The sequence below is a fragment of the Pseudorasbora parva genome, chromosome 18, assembly GCF_024679245.1.
Source record: "Pseudorasbora parva isolate DD20220531a chromosome 18, ASM2467924v1, whole genome shotgun sequence".
NCBI lineage: Eukaryota > Metazoa > Chordata > Actinopteri > Cypriniformes > Gobionidae > Pseudorasbora > Pseudorasbora parva.
Window position 1 is genome coordinate 34,923,501 of NC_090189.1, and position 26,676 is coordinate 34,950,176.

The window sequence follows — 26,676 nt, forward strand, 5'->3', positions numbered from 1 at the left end:
ACTAGTATTACTGCAGCAATATGGCGTGGCATGTAGTCGAACTGTCTACAGTGTGGCACTGCTCGGGGGTTATGAGAACCTAGGTTGCTCTGATAGTGGCCTTCAGCTCTTCTGGATTGTTGGGTCTGGCATAATGCATCTTCTTCTTCACAATACCCCATAGATTTTCTATGGGGTTATGGTCAGGCGAGTTTGCTGGCCAATTAAAAACAGGCATACCATAGTAGCAATGAACGGGTCCAGGTACTGGTTGCTTTGGCACTGTGTGCATCTCCATAAAGTTGGTCAGCAGCAGGAAGCATGTAGTGTTCTAAAACTTCCTGGTATATGGCTGCATTGACCTTGGACCTCAGAAAACACAGTTGGACCAACACCAGCAGATGACATGGCACCCCAAACCATCACTGACTGTGGAATCATTACACTGGACCTCAAGCAACGTGGATTGTGTACCTCTCCTCCTCCTCTAGACTCTGGGACCCTGATCTCTAAAGGAAATGCAAAATTGACTTTCATCAGAGAAAATAACTTCGTACCCCTCAGCAGTCCTTGCTGTCTTAAGCCCAGATGACACTCTTCTGGCGCTGTCTGTTGTTTAAAAGTGGCTTGACACAAGGAATGTGACAGCTGAAACTCCTACATCTGTGTTGGGGTTTACGTTGCATATTTGAAGCACTGACTCTAGCTGCAGTCCAGTTCTTTGTGAATCCCCCCAAGTTTTTGAATGGGTTTTGTTTCACAATCCTCTCCAGGGTGCGGTTGTCCCTATTGCTTGTACACTTTTTTCCACCACATCTTTTCCGTCCCTTCGTCTCTCTATTAATGTGCTTGGACAGAGCTCTGTGAACATCCAGCCTCTTTTGCAATGGCCTTTTGTGTCTTACCCTCCTTGTGCAAGGTGTCAATGGTCGTTTTTTTGGACAACTGTCAAGTCAGCAGTCTTCCCCATAATTGTGTAGTATACAGAACTAGACTGAGACCATTTAAAGGCCTTTGCAGGTATTTTGAGTTACTTAGCTGATTAGTGTGGAACCAGGTGTCTTCAATATTGAACCTTTTTACAATATTCTGAGATAATGAGTTTGTGGATTTTTCTTAGTTGTCAGTTAAAATCATCAACATTAAAATAAATAAACATTTGAAAAATATCACTCTGTGTCATGAATAAATATAATAGACTGGGTAAACCCAGCCTGATCTGCTGGCGATTTGATTTCGCCTGGCAACTCAGTCTGGAAACCTGTACATTCATTTCTACTGCTTCTGTTACACTTTTGCAGGAACCAATCGCAAACTGGCTTATCCACCTGGCACGCTATGGGTGGGTTTAACGCGATGACAAATAGAGAAACGATGGGTCGAAGCCTGTTGATCATGCCTCTTGTGGTCTGATTGGTTGAAGGACTTTTCCGATTGCGTACAGAGTTATCATATCATTATTATGATTTTGATCTGATTAAATCTCTAAGAGGGGTTTGTTAAAGTAAGATGTCTGTAAAATGGCAACATTTGCAAACTTCCTGTTGGTTTTCAGATGTTATACCATGATACTTTTATGTATTGGGCTGTTACATGTGTCTACTGAATTTCATACCTGTACATGAAACATAGCAGGAGGGGCACTTCATTAAAATGTTGTAGGTGGCGCCCTTTTGCCATGCCAAATTCTGAAACTTAAATTTTCACCACTTCTGACGCATGTGCATAGTTTTGTGAGTTTTCAGGCATGTTTAGGCCTTCAAAAATGTGACTAATTTGGGAGAATAATAATAATAGGCTGAGCAATTACCATAGGGTCCTCACACCATCGGTGCTCTGGCCCTAATTACACATAATATCCATTCAGCAAATAAAATGGTGAACATGTAAAAAAAATATAAATGGGCTGCTTTCTGTCACAGGAAGAGGAAATTGAAAAACTGAGAAAACTTGATGATCAAAACCAAAAACTCAAGGATGAAAATGAACAATACAAGCAGGTACAAGTTTTTTCTCTAAAATTTCTTCATACTTGAACAAAGTAGAAATTGAATTTCTTAAATGAGTTCTCTATACAAGTTGTGCTTACAAATTGAAAACTTTTGTATTGGGGTGAATCTCCACAGAAATTACTTCTGGCCCAGCTGACCAGTGCAAAGAAAGTCCTTTCTTCTGTGAATGAGTCACCTGATACATCTTTTGAATATGTTCCACCCAAGGTAAACCTTATTGCTTTGTGGTTTGTTGACTGCATTTTATTTTTTGTTTTTGAGAGGGAATAAAAAATGATTTACAGGTCCATTCTGACCCCTGTCTTTCTCAACCTATCCCCAAAATCCAGCCTAAAGCCAAAAGCTACTCCACTGCTCGGGCACGTCTGCAAGAGCCCATAGATCTTGATGAACTCATCTCTCCATCAGAGTCTGAGAAAGAAGAGGACGAATGGCGTCCAGAGAAAAATGACAGAACACGACGGGGCTCCAAAAAGTCGAAAATGAATGGGGTGAGTTTGTATGAGTGGGGAGTTTGTATGAGTGGGGATACATGTATTGTAAATTGAGATATTTTCATAAATATACTCATTGGGATATACCTTGGAGGTTGATGCAGCTTTTAATGGTATGTGCGCACACTTTTTTCTTTATCAGCTTGTAGGTTAGATTTGTTAAATTTGGGTTAGTTTTCCCAAAAATGTATTGTCATTACTCACTATCACGCTTCAACCTGTAAGACCTTCGTTCATCTTCGGAACACAAATGAAGGTATTTTTAATGGAATCTGAGAGCTCTCTGACCCCTCCATAGCAATGTAATTACCACTTTTCAAGGCCCAGAAAGGTAGTAAAGACGATTCAAATAGTCTCTGTGACTACAGGTGTTCAACCTTAATTTTATGAAGCAACAAGAATAATTTGTGCATAAACAAAATTAAAAACTTCATTCAATAATTTCTTCTGTTGACACTGTTGACATAATGTAAACTAGTGATCAACCGATATTGGTTTTGGTTAACTCCCCGAAAATCAAAGTGAAAAAATGAACAACTCAACTCAAAATGGTAATCAGTATTTTGTATGGCCCCTGAAAAAGTTGGGGCATGCTCCTAGAGAGACAACGGATGGTGTTCTGGTGTATTTCCTCCCAGATCTGCTCCATGGCATCACTGAGTACCTGGACAGTTTGAGGTGCAACCTGGCAGCGTCGGATGAACAGGAACACAATGTGGATGTAGGATCCACTAGAGGATGTCAGGCCCTCAGGCCACCCTAATTAAGTCTGTTTCTGATTTTTTGGTCAGAGATATTCACACCAGTGGCCTGCTGGAGTTCATTTTGTAGGGTTCTGGCAGTGCTCATCCTGCCCCTCCTCGCACAAAGGAGGAGATACGGGTCCTGCTAATGGGTTAAGGACCTTCTATGGCCCTTTCCAGCTCACCTAGAGTAACTGTCTGACTTCCTGAAATCTCCATGTTCTTGGGTCTGTGCTGGGAGACACAGCAAACCTTCTGGCAATGGCAACTATTGATGTGCCATCCTGGAGGAGTTGGACTGCCTGTGCAACCTCTGTAGGGTCCAGGTATCGCCTCATGCTACCAGTAGTGACACTGACCCTAGCCAAATGGAAAACTAGTGAAAAACAGTCTGTAAAGAGGAGTAGGGAAAACATTTCAGTGGCCTCCACCTGTAAAACCATTCCTGTTTGGGTGGTTGTCTCACTGTTGCCCATCTAGTGCACCAGTTGTTAATTTCATTAAAGGGGGGGTGAAACACTCAGTTTCAGTCAATCTCATGTCAATCTTGAGTACCTATAGAGTAGTATTGCATCCTTCATATCTCCGAAAAGTCTTTAGTTTTATCATATTTATAAAAGAAATATGGGCTGTACCGAGTCTTTCCGGAAAAAACCGAGCGCCTGGAGGCGTATCGTGTGGGCGGAGCTAAAGAATGACAAGCGCGCAAAGCGGTGACGTCCTCAAGCGTGGAGAAACCCATGCTATCTCAGCTAATACAGATAATGATCCACAATCAAATCTGAGGCTGAAATAAATTGAACAGGAGAAACGGCAACATCAGAATGTCCGTCTCTGTGGTATGTACTGTATTTAGGGGCCTTTGTGTGTCTTTACGTGCAGTTTATGAGGACATGATTTGGTTTATGGACTATTGTATGTGACTAACGTTAGACCTTAGAGGTAGCAAGAAAAACGGTTTTGCACGTCAGAGTCAGTGTAACAGAACAACAATGGAGTAAACGTTAGCGCATTTGAATGACGAAGCACGCGATCGTATCGTTTACTGATGTTTACTCATGCGACGGTAGCCAATAGCAGAGACATTTGATGTTGATTTACTCACCGGCTGCTTCCAAGGACCGAACCTTTATCGCTGGGACCGCTCTGTCAAAAACACACTTCTTTGGTATGATTTGGTGAAGTCCTGTGACAGCAGTGACCGTGGAATCCACTTTGCGATGCCTTGAAGCTTCCCGTCATTTCTGCGTTCAAATCGGTTCAAATGCAGCGCTGCCTTCCCGGAATGCTGTGCTGAAGCGTTGAAGTCACTCGACGTCACCCATAGGAATAAAGTGGAGCGCGGCGCGTTATAAGTGTTCACGGACGACTGGATCTGCACCTGAGAGAGTTTACGCCGTGCATTTCCTCTCTCTCCCTCTAGTTACGCGCGCGCGCACCCTACCGGGATAAGAGCACGTACGGCCCATACAAGGACCTTCCGATCTATTTAACGTCAAGTAGACCCATACTCGAAAAAAACTCGCCGAAACTTGTGAGAAAACGGAAGGAGTATTTTTAACAGAGAAAAACTCCATCAAACGTCCAACATTAGTTTTTGAAACTTTGTCTATGTTTAGGATGGGAATCCAAGTCTTTAAAGGTGTAAAAAGCTCAATATGCATGAAACAGCATTTCACCCCCCCTTTAACACTAAAGCACTGTTACTTAACTGACCAAAGCAATATCCCAGGAGTTTAACTGACTTGATGCTATTCTCTGATTAAAAAGTGTTCCTTTAATTATTTTGAGCAGTTTATAAGCATCCATTTTAAACTACAGTTTTAAAAGTTTTGTGTTTAATCAACTAAAGTGTGAATATATTTTCTGGAATACATTGTCAGAACAAAATCACAAATACATTATAGATATTACAGAGTCCATCTCATCTGGTATGTTATCAAAATTATTAATAGTGTCAGTCTAGAATAGATTATGAAATACTGATGACAGAGCACTGTTTTTATTTCTGCGTTTAAACGTCTCCTAGAGATGGGCCTAAAAAATTATTTTCACAGAGCTGTAATTATTTAAATGTTTATTATATAAATGTTATATAGCAGACGTTAATATAATTAGGACTGATGAGATCACGCAGATACTCGGGTGCAGTCCCATGAAGTGCCTTGTGTGTTAAAGGAACACTCCACCGTTTTTAGAAATAGGGCTTATTCAACTTCTTTCCTACATTTAGATATGTGGGCAAATGCATTTTTGTTCTCAGTGCATGCATTGTTTTAGTTTGGCAGGGTCACTGCTAGCTTAGCATAATGAATATTATCATGTTGCCAGCTAGCATGTCCTGAGTAAAAAATAAAAAATAAACTTGCCTAATTATTTTTGTGGCCTGCGTATTCACAACGAGTACAAATAGCGATGCTAATTAAGACTAGGCGATTCCCTAGACTGATAATAACTTGGGACTATATTATGGGGAAGCACAGGCAAAGCACTGCTGCTTGGGTGCAGAGATATCACGCTACACATTGTGATCGCATTATCGCAAGATAATAAAGTATCTTATTAAACTGTTTGTACACTTACAAAGTGCTTAAATCTTCGGTTTGCATGCCGGGACCCTCATTATGCTACTGTGTTAGTGTGAGGCTATTTTGAGCCTTGTTAGTCGTATTAACTAGCGATTTAATTTTACTTATCCTATGCCCCATGCTAGCGTTATAAACTAATCTGTTTTTAGAGATAAAACTCTTTACATTTCGATTTTCATGAAAACTCATCCCAGAGAACGATCTACTCGATAACCATCTGTTAATTACCCGTAGGTTCGTTTTTCACCAGAGTTGTCCTTTAAGGAATTATTTAGTAAGATTATGCATGAAAGGTTTTGGATTATTTATTTAAAAAATCTTTTTGCCATGAATATAGCCTTAGATGCTGCATTAGATAAAATCTATTTCATTATTTTAATTTTATTTTTGAGATGTCTGCAGAAGAGTAAACTCTAATCTGTGCAAACATTAAACTTTGCAGAAATTAAAAATCTTGATTTGGTCTCTACACTTCGTTCTAGCAACTCTGCTAAACTATAATTACTAAAACTGAAACTTAATATATAAAAACTAAATAGAAATGTGTTTACAAAATAAAAACTAATCTAAAACTAGCAAAACCATTTATAAAACTAACTAAAACTAAACTGAAATTTGTAGCAAAATTGAAAACAATAAAATAAAAACTATTTTAAAAATGCAAAACTATAATAACCTTGCCGCAATCAGCCACAATAAGATCATTTACGACCTCAATTAAAGCGGTTTCAGTTCTATACCCTCTTCTGAACCCAGATTGAAAAGGTGCAAAGAGACCGTTCAGTGCTAGGTAATTATTTAATTGAATACAGTGCATTGCGAAAGTATTCGGCCCCCTTAAGTTAATACTTTGTAGCGCCACCTTTTGCTGCGATTACAGCTGTAAGTCACTTGGGGTATGTCTCTATCAGTTTTGCACATTGAGAGAATGAAATTTTTGCCCATTCCTCCTTGCAGAACAGCTCGAGCTCAGTGAGGTTGGATGGAGAGTGTTTGTGAATAGCAGTTTTCAGTTCTTTCCACAGATTCTCGATTGGATTCAGGTCTGCTGGACTTTGACTTGGCCATTCTAACACCTGGATATGTTTATTTTTGAACCATTCCATTGTAGATTTATCTTTGTTTTGGATCATTGTCTTGTTGGAAGACAAATCTCCGTCTGTAACAAGGTTCGTTGTGTGTGGGTGTGGAAAGGAAGAAGGCAGGGTCGGTAATAAGCTGGAACTTGTGGGTCTTTATTTTCAACTCAGTGTCAACATAAACTGGCGCCTTGTGCACTTAAACAGTTTCTCCCACTGCACTCTTTTTAAACTTGACAATATAGTAGTGTCTCTTTTCTCCCGGCCGTTCCCACGAGTCCTCAGCGTCCCTCTCTTCCCACTCTCTGCTCGTGAATGGCTTTTAACCGCGCAGACCTTGCGAAACCACGCCCCCCTCGCCACACCGTCCCAATCTCAGGTCTTTTGCAGACTCCATCAAGTTTTCTTCCAGAATGGTCCTGTATTTGGCTCCATCCATCTTCCCATCAATTTTAAACATCTTCCCTGTCCCTGCTGAAGAAAAGCAGCCCAAACCATGATGCTGCCACCACCATGTTTGACAGTGGGGATGGTGTGTTCAGGGTGATGAGCTGTTGCTTTTACGCCAAACATTACATTTTGGATTGTTGCCAAAAAGTTCAATTTTGTTTTCATCTGACCAGAGCACCTTCTTCCACATGTTGGGTGTGTCTCCCAGGTGGCTTGAGGCAAACTTTAAACAACACTTTTAATGGATATCTTTAAGAAATGGCTTTCTACTTGCTGCTCTTCCATAAAGGCCAGATTTGTGCAGTATCAACTGATTGTTGTCCTATGGACAGAGTCTCCCACCTCAGCTGTAGATCTCTGCAGTTCATCCAGAGTGATCATGAGCCTCTTGGTTGCATCTGATCAGTCTTCTCCTTGTATGAGCTGAAAGTTTAGAGGGACGGCCAGGTCTTGGTAGATTTGCAGTGGTCTGATACTTCTGATGCTCCTTGGGATGTTTAAAGCTTGGGAAATCTTTTTGCATCCAAATCCGGGTTTAAACTTCTCCACAACAGTATCTCGGACCTGCCTGGTATGTTCATTGTTCTTCATGATACTCTCTGCACTTTAAACGGACCTCTGAGTCTATCACAGTGCAGGTGCACTTATACAGAGACTTGATTACACACAGGTGGATTCTATTTACCATCATTAGTCATTTGGGTCAACATTGGATCATTCAGAGATCCTCACTGAACTTCTGGAGAGAGTTGCTGCACTAAAAGTAAAGGGGCTGAATAATTTTACACGCCCAATTTTTCAGTTTTTGATTTTTTTTAAAAAAGTTTGATATCCAATAAATTTCATTCCACTTCATAATTGTGTCCCACTTATTGTTGATTCTTCACAAAAAAAATTAGTTTTATATCTTTGTTTGAAGCCTGAGATGTGGCAAAAGGTCGCAAAGTTCAAGGGGGCCGAATACTTTCCCAAGGCACTGTAGCTACAACACGCTCAAGAACTTTAACCAAAAATGGGAGGTTAGAAATAGGCCTGTAATTGGACAAATCAGAAACATCACAGCCAGTCTTCTTAGGGACTGGTGTAATGGTAGCTATGTTTAGTTTTGAAGGAATAATTCCAGAAGTCAACGACAAGTTCACAATTGAAGTCATGCAAGGCAGTTCACAATAACAGAGCAGGAAACCAGATCCAAAATACTGGTAGTAGAGTTCATAGACTTAAGCACTATTCACATGGGATTAGTATTATCTAGTATTATCACATCTGAGTTTTGCATGGTGCATTCTTACGGCATAAGCAAAGCCTGTGATTTTACTCAAATTTACTGACTTCTCCTGGATATGATGTCAAGACTTCGTTATAGATATAGCTGTATGAAATCATAGACAGGCATCGATATCGTTTTGATTATTTTATAGTAATAAATAAACATAATTTCTTTCAGTTAGCGAACAGACGCCAGGAACTGAGCTCAGAACAGTGGCAGGAATCAGATTTCTTTTATCACGAGTGAGAAGCTGAAAATATACAGCGGAAGATTGTTTCAAAACTAAATGTAAAAGCGCCTATTTGAACAAGCTTGTCATTGTACTGTACTGTTCTGTTCTGTTTTTCATTAAGAACAGTATTGATGTTAATATTAAACACACCATTCAATCAGTTTACTCCCAAATTTATACCCATTCTAAAGTGAAAGTATAATCCGTGCGGCTGCACAGGAATTCATAACGGTGCGCATTATGAATGCAGACTCCATTCTTCGTGAAAGATAAAGATATAAATGCTCACAGGAAGAAACGTGCAAAAATTATATACGATCCGCCTAATCCTGGCCAAATCACAGAGATGTCGATTCGCACAGGACTACTATTATCACAGGACCTTGGTGTGCGCCAAAATATGGTAGGTAATTTGCGGGGGAATTTTTACTTTACTAATACTAGTCCCATGTGAATAGGGCTTTAACTGTACTTAATAAAATCATCTCCAACCATTTCAAATTTCGAAATGGTAGTGGTTGGGGAATTTGAAGGCTGAATATCAACTAGCTCAAGTGGAGTGATGGTGTTTAAAGAGCTATATATACCCTCAATCTTACCAGTGAAATAACTAAGAAACTTCTGCACTGGTCAACAGAGGAGTGAACAATTCTTAAATTGTTTTAAGAAGCTTGTCAACAGTCTTAAACAGCGATTTGGAATCACTTGCAATGTTACCAATAATGCTTGAATAATAGTTCTTAAGTGCGATATTCAAAGCAGAATGGTACGCACTGTTGTTGACTGTAAAGAAATGTAAACGTACTGAATTAAATGTAAATCCGGGGTAAACCCCTTACAGGGTTTCCTAAAAGTAACAACCCATTCTCTCACAGGTGCAAACTCATCCAGAAGTGAAGATAACATGGAATTATAGTGCTCAAAAGAGTTAGCAGGGGGAAGCCCAGAGACAGAAGTCAAAAAAGTGAAGTCCATGTGCTTGATGTTAGGAAATTTGATAGTGCGCTCTGAAATGAATTGTGAAGCCATAACATTTATGTCAAAAGTAATAAATGTATGGTCACTTATACTCATGCCAATACTATGTATGCAGAGATTGGAAACCAACATACCACTTACAATATATGGCCCAGCCTATGGGTCAGAAAAATAACATACTGTTTTAAGTCAAAACCATCCAAAATGTCTAAAGGTAGCAGTTTTGCTGGAAATTACCATCACCAGTCAAGACCATAGACGGACAGTGGACTAAGAAGTGTCAGCAACTTGGTAAACTCAGAAAAAAATATGCGACATGCGAAACATTATTGGATAATTCTTATAACTGACATTTCTCTGGGCCAATCGGAATCTTAGCTCACTTGCGTCAGGATCTTGAAGCACACAGCGTCAACTGAGCAACTGAAAGTTTTTCAATGTGAATATAGTAAAGTGTAATTTATTATATTAAATAATTGTATATTATTATGTGATCAAAGCTGAATTTATCATCATTACTTCAGTCTTCAGTGTCACATGATCCTTCGCTAATCATTCTCATATGAGGATTTCATAATCAAGAAACATTTTTGATTATTATCTGTGTTGAAAACAGTTGTGCTATTTAAAAATGTTGTGGAAACCATGATACATTTTATTTTTCAGGATTCTTTGAGAGTACAATGGACGGCATTTATTAAATCAATTATCTTTTGTAATATTAAAAATATCACTTGTGATCAATTTAATGTAGCATATGTCTGATCAACAAAAGTATTAATTTCTCTCTTTTTTCATTTTACCACAAATGTTTGAATGGTATGGTGTTTTCCGCAAAAATGAAGCAGCAAAAGCAGGTCATGGTGAGCATCTAAACTGTTTTCAACACTGATAATAATCATAAATGTTTGTTGAGCATCAAATCCTAATATAAGAATGATTAGTGACACTGAAGACTGGAGAAATTATGATAAAATCAGCTTTGATTACAGAAAAAATGACACTTTACTATATATTCACGTATGGATTCACGTATGGAACAGATGTAGAATATTTCACTGTATTACGTTTTTTACTACATTTTTAATTAAGTAAATGCAGCATATATATATATATATATATATATATATATATATATATATATATATATATATATATATATATATATATATATATATATATATATATATATATATCCCACCCCCGGACCCCGCCGGACACTGTCACCTTTTTTAGTCTGAGGAGTTTGCAGGTCTGATACAGACATTGCAAACGAAGAACTTGATGCATCTCCAGGGACCCATTTAATCTCACACAGAGATGGTAGTAACAAGCTGCAAAGACAGTGCAGGTGAATCATGGCAAACAGATGATATCAGCAGCAGACAGAGGACCAGGGAATTCAGTCATGTGACTAAGTCGCCACAAAGTTTTTACTCACTGTTGCTACTAGTTGGACCCACTCCTCCATGCAGATCTCCTAGAGCAGTGGTGTTTTGGGTTTTCAACTCCCTTCAAAGATTTTCTATGGGGTTGAGATCTGGAGACTGGCTAGGCCACTCCAGGACCTTGAAATGCTTCTTACGAAGCCTTTCTTTTGTTGCTTATCGGTGTGTTTGAGATCATTTTCATACTGAAAGACCTAGCCACGTTTCATCTTCAATGCCCTTGCTGATAAAATGAGGTTTTTACTCCAAATCCCAAGATACATGGCTCCATTCATTCTTTCCTTCATGCGGATCAGTCGTCCTGGTCCCTTTGCAGAAAAAAAACAGGCCCAAAGCATGATGTTTCCACCCTCATGCTTCACAGTAGGTGTTCTTTCTTCTGGATCATCCAAATGCTCTCCAGCAAACTTCATGTCTGGCACTGCAGGATTTGAGTCCCATAGTGTGTTACTGATGGTAGCCTTTGTTGCTTTGGTCCCAGGTATCTGCAGGTCATTCACTGCAGGTCATTCACCCCCTCACTCTCTCATTTCTGTCAATAGGGAAATGTGAGGGAAGATGTTTCGGCCGTGACTTTTTACTGCGCCGAGCCAAAGTACTCTCAGAAGTGCTATTCCGCCATACATTATAGTTCTCCTTTTTAATCCGATTAGAAACGCGCCACGTTTTATTTTGTCACCATACTTGATCGTTCAACTATTCGTGTAACTGTATTTAAATACAATCACATTATAGGCTGGTCCTCAGAGGCAGACGATCACATATGATTAGAATGTTCAGTGATCAACTGACAAATTCAAAACTGGCACTGAGACTGAAAGTGAGCGGAGTCAGTCTCTCACTCAGTGTCTTTTAATGTTTATTTTAGGTTTTATACACTTCAAATTACATTACACAATCAGAAAAATGTCGCTTCTCATTCAGGAGAAGTGGATGATCTTCTGTTGTAAATCCAGCAGGCTCCGACTCCCTGAGCCTGTCAGTATTGAAAACATGTAATGGCGGTGCCCTGCCCACAGCCTGTGATAACTTGCCGGTCATCAAACATGTGAACTAGGCGGTTAGCGAATCAAAACACAGCTAGGCCAGATAACCAATCTAGCCCATTGCATTTTTTTTTTGGAGGGACCAGCTTCATAGAACCTGTAAACCATCAGACCGTTTTTACAAGGAGATACAGAGCAGTGTAGAATAAATAAAATATATAAAAAATAATGTTTTTCTTAAACAAAGCATTAACAAGTTACAATGCACCCCACAAACATAATCAGGCCTTCAAAAGAATGTTTTACCACCCCTTTATTTCCTAATAAATCCTAATACATATTGCCAAAACATTTTAGTAAAGAAACAATGCCCAAAAAGTTTAACTACAGTTTCCTCTGTGAGTTGTCACAGAAAGAGCAACTGGAGGGAATATCGTTTTTGAACTTTAGGTAGTGACTAAGCAGGTAACACTTATGACTACTTTTAAAATAAATCTTTTTTTAAAAATATTTTTTTTTGCTTTAATGGTGTGTAAAAAAAAAAAAAAAAAAACACAATTTTTTCCAACATTTATTATCAACTGCATTATTCCAGTAAGCGGTCACAGGTGGTAATGTAACAGCATCCTGCTGAAATAGTGAACGGACTGATCTATTATTATTTTTATAGGGTGAAGCAAAACGCAATTTGCCAACAGGAGTACTGACCAAACTCAGAGAGACTGGAAGTAGAGATTGAGTACCTCTTGATAAAGAAAGAGTGCCTGATGGGATTGAACTCATAACAATTGAAAATTCTTTGGGAGAAACAGGAAACAGAAAATGATCTAAATTCCTTATATGAAAACAGTAACCCTTGACCATTGATTAATTGACTAAGATATTTTTATCAAACCAATTCTGAAGGAATATAGATTTATACTTTTATAAAAATATTAGTTATTCCAAATTTAATATTTATAAGGCAAAATATTATGCTTAATTATCAAATGCTAATTTTTGTAGTTGCATAACAAAAGAAAATTCAGACCACAAACTGAGAAAAAAAAAATTGGGAAAAAATTTCCATAAAGTCTTTCTAAACGGTTTTAACTAGTTAATTATAAAGGTATAATTTAAAGAACTAAAATCCAGAATATAAAGAACACCCCTTTCACTAATATTCATTACGATGGATTTTTAGATATAATGAGTTGAGTTTTTCCACAAAAAATTAGAGTATCTGGTTAATAATTTTAACGAGCTTTGATTCCAAATGAACTGACTGAGCAGCATAAGCAATGTATGCTCCAGAGTGTCGACAGTTATAAGAGAATTGTTGATAGAATTCTGCTGTAATGCCATCATTGACAGGCAACTTGTTACATTTAAGATGTTTTATGGCCTCAGCTACCTCTTCTAATAGTATATCCTGATCACAAAAAACTTTCTATAGCACTAATTGAATTTACACTTTCTAAAGAATCTAAGAAGCACAATAGTTCAATTTATAAAGATTAGCAAAAAAGTTATGACAGAAGTGAGAAATAATTTGATAATCATCCGTAATATGGCCATTAACATTCAGATAGTGAATTGTGTTAAGTTTTTCACGCCGTCTTTCAAGATTGAAAAAATACGAGGAATTTTGTTCACTTTTTTCTAACCTCTTAACTCTAGACCTGACAAAGGCCACTTTTGATTTACGTTCATAGATCTCCTCTAAATTATACTGTAGATGCCTTAAGTGAGAAGTGTACATTTTCCAAAAAGAACAACAATGTGGTGCTATAAAAGAGGAAACTCTAATATTTATAAAAACGGCCTTGTGGTCTGTTAGGGGAGTAACAAGAATATTTACTAAAAAATTCTCCTTTGGAATGCTACCAGTGACCAAAAAAAAATCTATGCGAGACTCCCTCGTGCCATTTTCATTACCCCAGGTGTATGATCCTGACTGCTTAGGAGGCCATCTGTCGACCAAGTCATTTAAAGTAATATTAAAATCATCACCCACCAGTAAGAAGGCCTGTGGGCAGAGAGAGATTCGATCTTCTAAAGACTCAAAGTTTGTCATTCTCTGAATTAAGGTTGTATTCATTAATATTAACCAATATAAAAAGAAAATTATTCCAAGAAATAAGTAAACATAAAAAATGACCTAAGGGGTCAGAAAATGCCTCCCAAATATTTCCAGAAAGTGTTCTTTGAGGTTGTTACTCAGCAGATATCTCAGAACCATGAGTAAACCAAAGATCATTATTCTCTAGTGATCTCCAGTATTTTGCATCATCAGCAACAGAATGTGACTTAGAAAAAAATCTGTTTTAAGTTTTGCTAATAAAAATAAACCTTTTCTTTTAACAATGTCTCTCAACCCCCCTAGTATTAAGATAATCGAATGATAAGGACATACAAAAAAGAGTATAGAAGAACAAATTATCGTCCAATATATAAACAAGAACAAGTATAACTTGTCCGAGCAGCAACACTCGCAACAATAACAAAATGAGCCTTTGAAAAGTCTGCAACATATGCTGCAATCAGCAACTTCAAGTAAACAGTAACTTAAACTGAAGAGTCTATAGTTTGGGAGGAAACTTGAGAATGATCCCCTCTCCGAACTATATTAAACTGGTTCAGATCTTAATTTCTCCTTCTCAGTAAATAAATACACAAGCTCCCGCGAAGAAAGCCGTTTTACCCCTTACACAAGCTCCCCTTACCTTTTGAGAAGTCTTCCTTAAAGAGAATTCCATTAGCTTGGAGAATGGCAGAAGTCTTTCCCGCTTCCAGATTTCGGTTCTTATCACTCGATATAAACTAGAGAATAATGGGTCGTCAACAGAAATCGGCAGCGCTCTTCTTGCCCAGACGATGTGCAATGTTAATTGTTTCTGAGAGCCGCCCTGAATCTTCAGGTAAAACATCTTTGCAGATCTTGATGGCCTGCAAATGCACAATTTCATCCTTATCATCAGAAACATTATACAACCTTAGATTCCACTGTCTGGAGTAAGATTCCATTTCATCCATTCGCTGTTCAAGCATTTTGACTGGCTTTTCCAAGGCAAACACGCAACCTTCCGTCTTGCATGTCTTATTCTCCATCTCTTTGATGTCAGCAAACGCAGTGTCCACTTTCTACTTAGCTCATCGATTCTCTCAGTATTGCCACTGACCAACTATTTCAATGCAAACAATCTTTCGTTGATAAGTTGATACAGAGTGCCGTTATAATCAGCATTAGAAGAGGTCTTAACGGACTTCATTGTTTTCATCTCCGCTGCAGGTGATTCGTTCAGGGTCATGAGTAATTTTGGAAATTCCATATCCTGAACCATCTCTTCTAGGACATTAACTTCAGTACAGCTTTGACTGTAATTTTGATCACTTCTGTTGCATGTTGTCGCTAGCACTGTCCATTTTCAAAGAAGAATTCTGATTTCGGTTTCTTTTCTTCCCACCCATCCAAAGACATTTAAATTAATTTAGGATAACGAAACAACACTATAAAAAAAGAAGTCTCTAAAACCAAGTTAGGCTAACATATTTAAATTGTGATGAAGAGCTTGACAAAAAGCATCGGTTCAGGTGGCCATCTTGTTCCCGCCCACGGTGTCTGACTAGGGTCGAGACATTGGGGATGATGACGTCATTGTTTCACAAAATATACTGATTGGCTGTACACATGAAAATGCAAGGGTTTAATTTCAGATTTATCCACTCCGGAACTCGCATTCAAAAAAATATCGCTTTCAGCCTTCCAAAACTGTGGATCCGTCTGGACGAAACGTTATATTTGACCGTGCACGCTCCAGGGGTGTGTGTATGTTAGACAGGTTGCTTTATGCAACTTACTGCACTTAACTTTTTTATTGTCAAGCAAGTAATGCAAGTAACAGTTGTGTGCCAAGTCTATTCTCTGCTGTGTCAACCTAAAACTTTGACTTTAGGTAACATTTTAAAGTAGCCTAATAAAATCATTCAGATGTTGTATGCCGTTGTGCTTTACATATCGTGATATTTAAGTAATTTTGCTATATCGGGCAGCCCTAGCAAAAATGTGTATGAACCCTGTAATTAAACATCTATTTTGTGGCTTTGCTTTTTTAGCTAGCTATTTATGTGTATGATTCTGTCTCCTCTAGTGTGCATGTCGGGGCCGCTGTGTTAACAAGCTTTGTCGCTGCCGCAAGGGGAAAATGACCTGTGGAGAGAACTGTCTCTGTGACCATGAAAAATGTCGCAATATGGAAAACCGCAACAATGTGGTTAGTAAAATGTTCTTTTAAAGAGCAAGGGGTTGTCTGTTTACTCTGTGAATGGCCATTTCCTCATCTAATTTTTTTCTGCTTTTGTCCTCAGGATTATACCGAAATAAGTGATGTGTCTAAGGAGTCTGCTATAATTCCTGAGGACCCCACAGCAGTCAGCCCTCGAGATTCTACATTTTTCAGACCTCCTAGTGTGCCACCTACTAAAAAGGTAAGACCAAGATTTACATTTTTTGTCTTTGACCCTTTTTCTAAAGGAATGGTTTAACATCATATGGAAGTACAGAAAGTATGGCAGAATATGATAAAGCAGGTCTTGGATGTTTGAGCAAATTAGAAATCATACATACAAGGATTTTAACAAACATCATCTATTTTGAACATGTTTTTAATTTTTATTTTAATTAAAAAGTCAAAAATGTCTCGCTGGTTCTTTTAAAGGTTCAGTGTGTAGTATTTGAAGATCTTGCAGTTCACAACCTGCTAGACGAGTTGCTACTAGGAACACTCATATTGACTGTTGAACCATTAACCGATAGTCACCATTTTTATTTTTTATTAAATGCTTTTGTTTGTTGGTTTGCTGCATGGTAAAAAAAAAAAAAAGAAGAAGAAAAGCTGTATTTATCATCTCACAGGGCACGTCAACACTTGCAACCATACTTGCCAACACAGACATATTTTGTGAAATGAAGCAATGGGAAAGAAGCCTACTGAGTGGGACCATTTTGACAGAAAGGGCGATGAAGTTACTTGCAAAATATGCTATGCGGTATTAAAATACAGCAGTAGTAAAAGCTTTGGTGGAGGAAAGTAAATGAAAGGTGCTTCAAGAGGCTGGCGGCTCTAGCGAGGCGTTTTCTTCTCCGGGCAAGAAGCTTGTTTAATGCTTTTCGTAGGGAGGTTTTAGTCACGTTTACTAAAGTAAACATTGTCACGCATGTTCTTCTCGCTTATGTTGGTTTATAGAACAATTATGCGGAGTCGCCCGCTGTTGTTGAGCTGTTCTGTATGTTCTGCTGTTCGCACAGTTAAATAAACTCATGAAAAAGTACTTTTAACAGGTCACAGACACTCTTTAATTGCATTTTTATTTAATGCTAATTTAATATTATAATCTTATTAATTAACGGTTTATAAGAATCGGTTGTCGGTCTGGAAAATTTACCGAAATGAGAATCCCTATTTGCTACCTTATACTGATAAACAAAACTGATAAAAGATTAAGACCATTCCATGTGATTTTATTTATTTAGAGGAGGCTAAAATGCTAATTGTTTTTAGTCAAAGAATGACAATTTATAAGAGCATAACTTTTTTGCTACAGACTCGTTATAGCATCAGTCAAGTGTTTGAAATAACTTTCTTCTGTGAACTGATGGGGCAGAAATTATATTAATTTATATATTAGCCAGCCAAAAATAATTATACACTGTTTGGATTTAAATAGGCAAATGCTTAAGAGTCTAAGATTGGATCATTGCAGTGATTGTTTCTAGCATGTTATTTATATGTTGGCAACAGTGCTTCCAACCCTAATTGGTGGAGTGTGTAGCTTTTTATTATCTAAACAACCATGTAGGAAGGATTCCAGGATGATAATGCCAAGATTTATCAGGCTCAAATTGTGAAAGAATGGTTGGGAGGACTATAAAGAATCCAGACTTTAAATGTATTAAAAGTCTTTGGGATTTGCTGGAGGAGTCTTCACAGAGTGCTGGACTCTTGCATTGTCAATACAAGATATGGATCAAAAATGTATGTGCCTCTTGATGGAAATAACATCACAACATTTTATTTACATCAAGAGGTGCATCACTGGACTACATGGAGAGAGCAGGGTTTATGACCTGTACTGCAGCCAGCCACCAGAGGGTGATTGAAAGACTTGTCATTTAAAAAGTTTTTTTTAATGTTTTTTTCCCTCTTCTTCATCTTGGCCATTCTTATTGGACACTGACCCTTAAAATAACAGCATACTAGTTTAAGAATGTCATGAAGATTAGTATTTTTATTTCTGTGTGGGCTATTTCATACTTAAACACTCTTGTTTGCTGTATCATCAACAGGAAATTGGAGACATGGGCTGCCTGCCTGCAGACCTGAAGCTTGAAAAAAAACCGGTCCCTGCTGACAATGAGAGTGACAGCGATGACTCTGAAGTGATGAACAGCACTTCCAGCTTCCTCCGGAGGAACAAGAGAGGCCTAAATAACTTCAAAAACAGCTTCTTCTCTGGCTGCACACCTATCCGCGAAGAACATTAGTAGTAGAATGTGATCGTTACGCCTGCTAATTATTTTGTCTTGTCTTTTATATGTGGTTTAAATGTATACATTTGTTTGTTTAATTGGTATTTTATTGTTAATGGTAATTAATTTGCATAATTAATGCACCAACTAACAATATGAACTGCACATGTCATGAGTAATTTTATAGACTTAAGAAATTTGATTTTATGACATTTTAAAGTCATGGCTGTAGATGTTATTTCTATTAAAAATCTAATGACTTCAATAAATGGTTAATTTTACTTTTGTGTTGTTCATTTGTTAACATATTGCTATGTTAAATATCTAAATTCCTTTTTTAATTCTGCCTGGAAAAAATGCTGTTTTAGAATGCTGTAATGTTAAGCATGGTACATTCTAATATTACTTTGTAGATGACAGGTGTGTATTTTAGCCAAGTGTAAAAGAATGGATCTCTCTCAGGTCAATGAGTCCATTCATGAAATTTCCTCACTACTAAATAATCTATGTTTTTTCAGGGGTTGGGTCTAAATCAATAATTTAACAGATTTTAATCATAGAAATTAATAATATTCAATGTGTATTTTATAGTAAAGAGATGTTTTAAATGTAAGCTTAAATTGACAGAGTGTGTCTGCTTCCCAAACAATGCTAGGAAGACTGTTCCAGAGTTTAGGTGCTATATAGGAAAAGGATCTACTGCCAGCAGTTGATTTTAGTTTAGTTTATTATAACATGGACAGTGTTGGGAGTAACGCATTACAAAAGTAATACATTACAGTAACTTATTACTTTTTGCTGTAACGCAGTAGTGTAAGGCATTACTAATCAATTTTCAGTAATATTTTACTCGGTACATTTCCAGTAACGCGTGCGTTACCCCCCCCCCCCCCCCCCCCCCCCCAAAAAAAGAAAAGAAATACAATAAAACGAAAAAGGAAAAGGAAAAAAAGGCGTGATACATTAACGCATGAAAAATGCAAGTTATTACCTGTTCGTGGTCATTCAATAGCCGCGTGTGGTGTCCAGGTTAGTAATTAAATACTAACTGACAGCTTCTGATATATTTTTGTATAGCGATTTACTTCATTTTCCTTCAATTCAGTACTTCAATTCATCTCCCTCTTGCTGATGTACTTTTGGATATGGTGACATAGTCCAGTGAAGGCGTACGTGTTTATTGCGGATTTTACAGAAGTGCCGCAGGCATGATCTCAGTCTCTGTGCTCACACTGGCCGGTGGAAAAGTGGCTAAAGAAGGTTTAAAGGCTCTGTCGTTTCAAAGAATAGCACAACGGCGAGCGCGTCGAAGACGGACGAGAGACAAGGCGCGCGCTGCTGAGCCAAACTATAGGCCTAATGCCTATAACACTTGGGTGAAGATGACAGAATAAGACTACTACACACCGTGACACCGTCGTTTAGATTTTTTATATACAGTCATTTAGTTCAGTTAGAGAACAGGCCGTTCAAATAAAAACGGAAGCATGAACCGAAAATGTGATCTTAAGCTGACAGATGATCGCGGAAGATTTGGTTTCAAAGTAAAATGTAAAAGCGCCTATTAAAGGGGGTTTGTCATTGTGTTGTGTATTTCATTAAGAATAATAGGCTAATTTTAAACCGAAACTAAAAATCTGCTTGGCCGCACACAGAGCGCGCATTTACTAACGAGCTGTCATTCACGGTGTGCGCGCACTAGCGCGTTTTCAGTTCATATGAAAGCTTAACTTTTATAGGAATTCATTGAAAGCACTCGCTTTGCCTCCGCTCCCGTTATTTATGACCAAGCGGCAGTGCGCATGTTCCTTTCGGTTAAATAGAATAGTGATTTAAAAGCCCAGATACCGGTGATGTCATCACACTTTGATTAACCGGTGGGAAAATGTCCCCACCGTCTCTGTACATTCGCGAGATGGATGCGTATTGCTTAGTTTATCAGAGATGAGGACAAGAACGTAGGCTAGTCAAATGCAAATGCAGTCAAATACAACCTTTTTCTAAAACCGAAATAACTAGGCTATCTCGCAACTATGTCGCAACAATAAGAAAAAAACAAATGCGCATATTGTCATTAGAGTTTACACAGTTCTGTTGTGTCTATGAACAGAAGCTATTCTCAGATATTGCCAGATAATTACTTTACCTCTAAAATAATACTTAGAGTTGGATCGTCATGATTTCTTGCATTGTCTTGAGCATTCACTTATTTGCCAATTCTCTATTGTTAGCCTGGATGGCCCATGTCATTATTCTTCATCATATCGCCTTCTACTGGATGTAAAATGCTCTCTGTCTACATCTTAGAATGTTAAGAGCTACTTCTGTAGTTATTTTGGTGAAAGTAACTCAAAAGTAATACAGGAGTAATGTAACGCATTACAATTCTGAGACAGTAATATTGTAGTGTAATGAACTACTTTTAAATAGCAGTAGTAAGTAATCTATAATATATTACAGTTTGGAAGTAACTTGCACAACACTGGTAATTAACCATATTTTAAAATGTACAGTGGGGCAAAACATTTATGTAATTTTGATGTAATTTTCATCATAGGTACACTTAAACTATGAGAAACAGAATGATAAAAAAAAAATAGAAAATTAGAAGAAGAAAAAAATCAGAAAATCACATTTTGATTTTTAAAGATTTTATTTGCAAATTATGGTGGAAAATAGGTATTTGGTCGGTACCAAAAGCTCATCTTAATACTTTGTTATATACCCTTTGTTGTTAAGTTTTTTTTTACACACTGTTGCTGGTAGTTTGGCCCATTCCTCCATGCAGATCTCCTAGAGCAGTGATGTTTTGGGGCTGTTGGTGGGCAACACAGATTTCCAAGATTGTATATGGGGTTGAGATCTGGAGTTCTCCAGGACCTTGAAATGCTTCTTACAAAGACACTCCTTTGTTGCCCAGGCAGTTTGGGATCATTGTCATGCTGAAAGACCCAGCCATGTTTCATCTGATGGGAGGAGGTTTTTACTCAAAATCCCACGATACATGGCCCCATTCATTCTTTTTTTGCAGAAAAACAACCCCAAAGCATGATGTTTTCACCCCCAAGCTTCACAGTAGGTATGGTGTTCTTTGGATGCAATTCAGCATTCTTTCTCCTCCAAGCACGACAAGTTGAGTTTTTTCCAAAAATAGGGCTGGACGATATGGCCAAAATTCATATCACAATATTTTTCTTAATTTCGGTCGATACGATATAATTCCGATATCGATATGAACTATATAAAAGCTTTAGAAAAAACTACTAAGAACTGCCACAAAGGATGTCTGTACCTACAAACTTCTGAAAAATGTATTTGCCAACTCTGAATAGTCCTCCTATAAAACTATATAATATTTTAGAAATAAAACCAGTACAAATAAATTAATGTTCACCTTTTATTTGTATTTAGCCTTTATATGAAAAAGAAATGTGAAATCAACATCAAATAAACATAAGACTCTCACTTTATTAATATTAATATCTTTAAGTTTAAACTATAACATAGGCTGATTATATTATTCTTAATATAGATTAAACAAAAGTGCTTCAGCCTGACTCAGAATATTCTAGCGGATGGATCTGCTTCAGATGGTGGATCTGCTTCACAGCGTACAGTGCTCCTATGCCGCAGACGCAGTTTATTGAGCATTTTCTCTTAAGTTTTAAATTTCAGTGAAGAACAATTCATAGCGCTCTATTTTCCATTTATGCAAAATTATAGCATATATTTAATGCTGCATTTGTTTAATTAAAAATGCAGTAAACAACGTAATACAGTGAAATATTATTCTGATCTACATCATCTGTTCACTACGTGAATATATAGTAAAGTGTCATTTATTTCTGTGATCAAAGCTGAATTTATCATCATTACTCCAGTCTTCAGTGTCACTAATCATTCTCATATTAGGATTTGATGCTCAACAAACATTTATGATTATTATCAGTGTTGAAAACAGTTTTGTTGCTCATGATGCTCCTTCATTGCTTTCATATATTGTCGCAATTGTCTGACTGTCGATCGTCACCTTTCAGCTCATAACGATTTGTACAGTCTTGTTCAAATTAATAGCAGTACAATGTGACTAACCAGAATAATCAAGGTTTTTAGTATATTTTTTATTGCTACGTCACAAACAAGTTACCAGTAGGTTCAGTAGATTGTCAGAAAACAAACAAGACCCAGCATTCATGATATGCACGCTCTTAAGGCTGTGCAATTGGGCAATTAGTTGAAAGGGGTGTGTTCAAAAAAATAGCAGTGTCTAACTTTGACTGTACAAACTCAAAACTATTTTGTACAAACATTTTTTCTTTCCGGGATTTAGCAATCCTGTGAATCACTAAACTAATATTTAGTTGTATGACCACAGTTTTTTAAAACTGCTTGACATCTGTGTGGCATGGAGTCAACCAACTTGTGGCACCTCTCAGCTGTTATTCCACTCCATGATTCTTTAACAACATTCCACAATTCATTCACATTTCTTGGTTTTGCTTCAGAAACAGCATTTTTGATATCACCCCACAAGTTCTCAATTGGATTAAGGTCTGGAGATTGGGCTGGCCACTCCATAACATTAATTTTGTTGAGACTTTGCCCGTTTACTAGTGTGTTTTGGGTCATTGTCTTGTTGAAACAACCGTTTCAAGGGCATGTCCTCTTCAGCATAGGGCAACATGACCTCTTCAAGTATTTTAACATATGCAAACTGATCCATGATCCCTGGTATGCGATAAATAGGCCCAACACCATAGTAGGAGAAACATGCCCATATCATGATGCTTGCACCTCCATGCTTCACTGTCTTCACTGTGTACTGTGGCTTGAATTCAGAGTTTGGGGGTCGTCTCACAAACTGCCTGTGGCCCTTGGACCCAAAAAGAACAATTTTACTCTCATCAGTCCACAAAATGTTCCTCCATTTCTCTTTAGGCCAGTTGATGTGTTCTTTGGCAAATTGTAACCTCTTCTGCACATGCCTTTTTTTTAACAGAGGGACTTTGCGGGGGATTCTTGAAAATAGATTAGCTTCACACAGACGTCTTCTAACTGTCACAGTACTTAGTTACAGGTAACTCCAGACTGTCTTTGATCATCCTGGAGGTGATCATTGGCTGAGCCTTTGCCATTCTGGTTATTCTTCTATCCATTTTGATGGTTGTCTTCCGTTTTCTTCCACGTCTCTCTGGTTTTGCTCTCCATTTTAAGGCATTGGAGATCATTTTAGCTGAACAGCCTATCATTTTTTGCACCTCTTTATAGGTTTTCCCCTCTCTAATCAACTTTTTAATCAAAGTACGCTGTTCTTCTGAACAATGTCTTGAACGACCCATTTTCCTCAGCTTTCAAATGCATGTTCAACAAGTGTTGGCTTCATCCTTAAATAGGGGCCACCTGTTTCACACCTGTTTCTTCACAAAATTGATGACCTCAGTGATTGAATGCCACACTGCTATTTTTTTGAACACACCCCTTTCAACTAATTGCCCAATTGCACAGCCTTAAGAGCGTGCATATCATGAATGCTGGGTCTCATTTGTTTTCTGAGAATCTACTGAACCTACTGGTAACTTGTTTGCCACGTTGCAATAAAAAAAATATACAAAAAACCTTGATTATTCTGGTTAGTCACATTGTACTGCTATTATTTTGAACAAGACTGTATATGTAACGTTGTCCTTCAGCTGCAGCTCCAGCATGACAGTAACGTTAGTTCTACGAATCTGCTTTTGGACTTTCTGTGAGAGAGCGTCCTCCTCATATTTAGATACGAATAAAATGACAGGTCATGCATAGATTATTTTTTGTCTCTGAAATTAAATCTTGATGTATTCACGTTGGTTTCTATGTACACTTGCCCGTGACCTCAAGAAGCGCGCAATCAACCGAGGTTAGAGAAAGCGGTCTTTATCGTCCCTGTTAAATTGCCCGCCCTCGCTTCAGGTAACGCCGTTTGGAATCCCGCTCGGAGCGGGTCGACTAGGACCGGTGAGACCCAAGTGCGGGGGACACGCCGAACCACTTCCACCCCACTGAATTAACGTTAGTCTTTCTCTTATAAACTATTTCTTTCTCCTTACTTGTGGAAGTTCGTTCAGTCACATTTGTGTCGCAGTCAGGGAAACTCTTTTTGAAGCTAAAACTTGCTGCGTTGGATCTATCAGCCTACTAGCTACTGCTGAGCACTGACTGCGTTTCTGTGGTGTACGTCATCGCGCAAGTAGCCAATCATGTTCTGCTCTTTCTGACAGCTGCACCCTGAACGTCAGTCAGTGAGGAATGCTGTAATATATTTATCGAAATATTGGAAATGTGTTTAAAAATCATATCACCGTTATTGAAAAAAATTATATCGCGATATATATTGATATTGAATTATTGTCCAGCCCTAACCAAAAAGTTCTATTTTGGTTTCATCTGACATTCTTCGAATCTTCTTCTGGATCATCCAAATGCTCTCTAAAAACTTCAGATGGGCCCAAACATGTATTGGCTTAAGCAGGGGGACACGTCTGGCACTGCAGGATTTGAGTCCCTGGTGGCATAGTGTGTTACTGATGGTAGCCTTTGTTACTTTGGTCACAGCTCTCTGCAAGTCTTAGGTCCCCCGCATGGTTCTGGTATTTTTTTGTAGGTTTTTGTAGGTAACTAAATAATTAATTTTCCACCATAATTTGCAAATAAATTCTTTAAAAATCAGAATGTGATTTTCTGGATTTTTATTTGTATTCAACTATTTTTTTCATAGTTGAAGTGTACCTATGATGAAAAGTACAGGCCACTCTCATCTATTTAAGTGGGAGAACTTGCACAATGCATGGCTGTCTAAATACTTTTTTGCCCCACTATATATTATGTAACAGGGAGCCAGTACCGTGTTGACAGAACTGGACTAATATGGCCAAGCTTTTTAGTTGTTGTTCAAAACAGATATATACCCATTTGCTTTTGCAGACTAAGTGCACTTAACTGATGCCACATTGTTATGCAGAGCTTGTGCCACAATGCTTCACCAAAACTGGATTGTAGTTAATAATTGGATCACAGATTTGTGGTAACAGGGATTTAACATAATTTAACATTTACTACTACCATAATCTACAGACACAAACATTATAAAAAATATTTTGTTCCTTTGGTTCCAATGATGTTAAACTCTAGTTCAAAGGACCCGACTATGATGCAGCTTTCCTGTATTGCCATAAACTATTTTCCCTTGAAGGGACAAATGAAGTATGAAGTAGTGGTAGGCTACTAGACTCAATTATTTCAGAGTAGGTCAGAATAAAATTGAATGTAACAATTTATTATCAGTCAGGTGAACATGTATTGTGCCAATTAATCAATTAAAGACAACAATACAAAACATCAAAGGCTCATAAATAAAGAGGAAAAGATGCATACCTGAAATCAGAATGACACAATGCTGAGTGTTTTCCATACCTTTCTAATCCTCCAAATTGAGGCATGAACTAAAACTGGAATTTGCAATAGACCTGGAGTTAAATCAGAAGATAATTGGCCAGAAATACCCTGGGCGATGGCACACCCTTCACAGTAGCCTAAGCAAAATATCTTTAACTTATTTTCTTCTTCATTGTTTTCCTGTCTAATATTTAAGGCACAGACACTAAAACGAATGTTCATATATCAATAAAAGCACTATAAAAATCCTCATGTCATTTTAAGGTGGTATTAATTTGGTCATGCATGGAAAAGCCTCATTTAAAATTCTGTTTCTATAGTCATATGAACACAGGACGTTTAGTTAGGGGTGATCAGACTGTTTTCCAATTATTTGGTGAGATTGAGAATAATAAACTGAGTGCAGACTCGACATCTCTTGGACTCGTTTCAGTGACTATACACTGTTCAGTCAGACAGGCTGGATGCTGGGTAATGA

At 37.8% G+C, this 26,676-nt stretch overlaps 1 protein-coding gene across 1 annotated transcript in view; it reads left to right on the forward strand.

Annotated features, from left to right (window-relative positions):
* kif4 (kinesin family member 4) overlaps positions 1-19,048 on the forward strand; it is a 100,486-nt gene extending 81,438 nt beyond the window's left edge. Inside the window, exons 26-31 of the mRNA XM_067424034.1 lie at positions 1,902-1,979; positions 2,106-2,198; positions 2,321-2,482; positions 16,390-16,512; positions 16,607-16,726; positions 18,585-19,048. Of these exons, the coding sequence (XP_067280135.1) occupies positions 1,902-1,979; positions 2,106-2,198; positions 2,321-2,482; positions 16,390-16,512; positions 16,607-16,726; positions 18,585-18,782 (774 nt within the window). The 3' untranslated portion in view covers positions 18,783-19,048. The remainder of the gene's footprint in view (positions 1-1,901; positions 1,980-2,105; positions 2,199-2,320; positions 2,483-16,389; positions 16,513-16,606; positions 16,727-18,584) is intronic.
* The last annotated feature ends 7,628 nt before the right edge of the window (positions 19,049-26,676 follow it).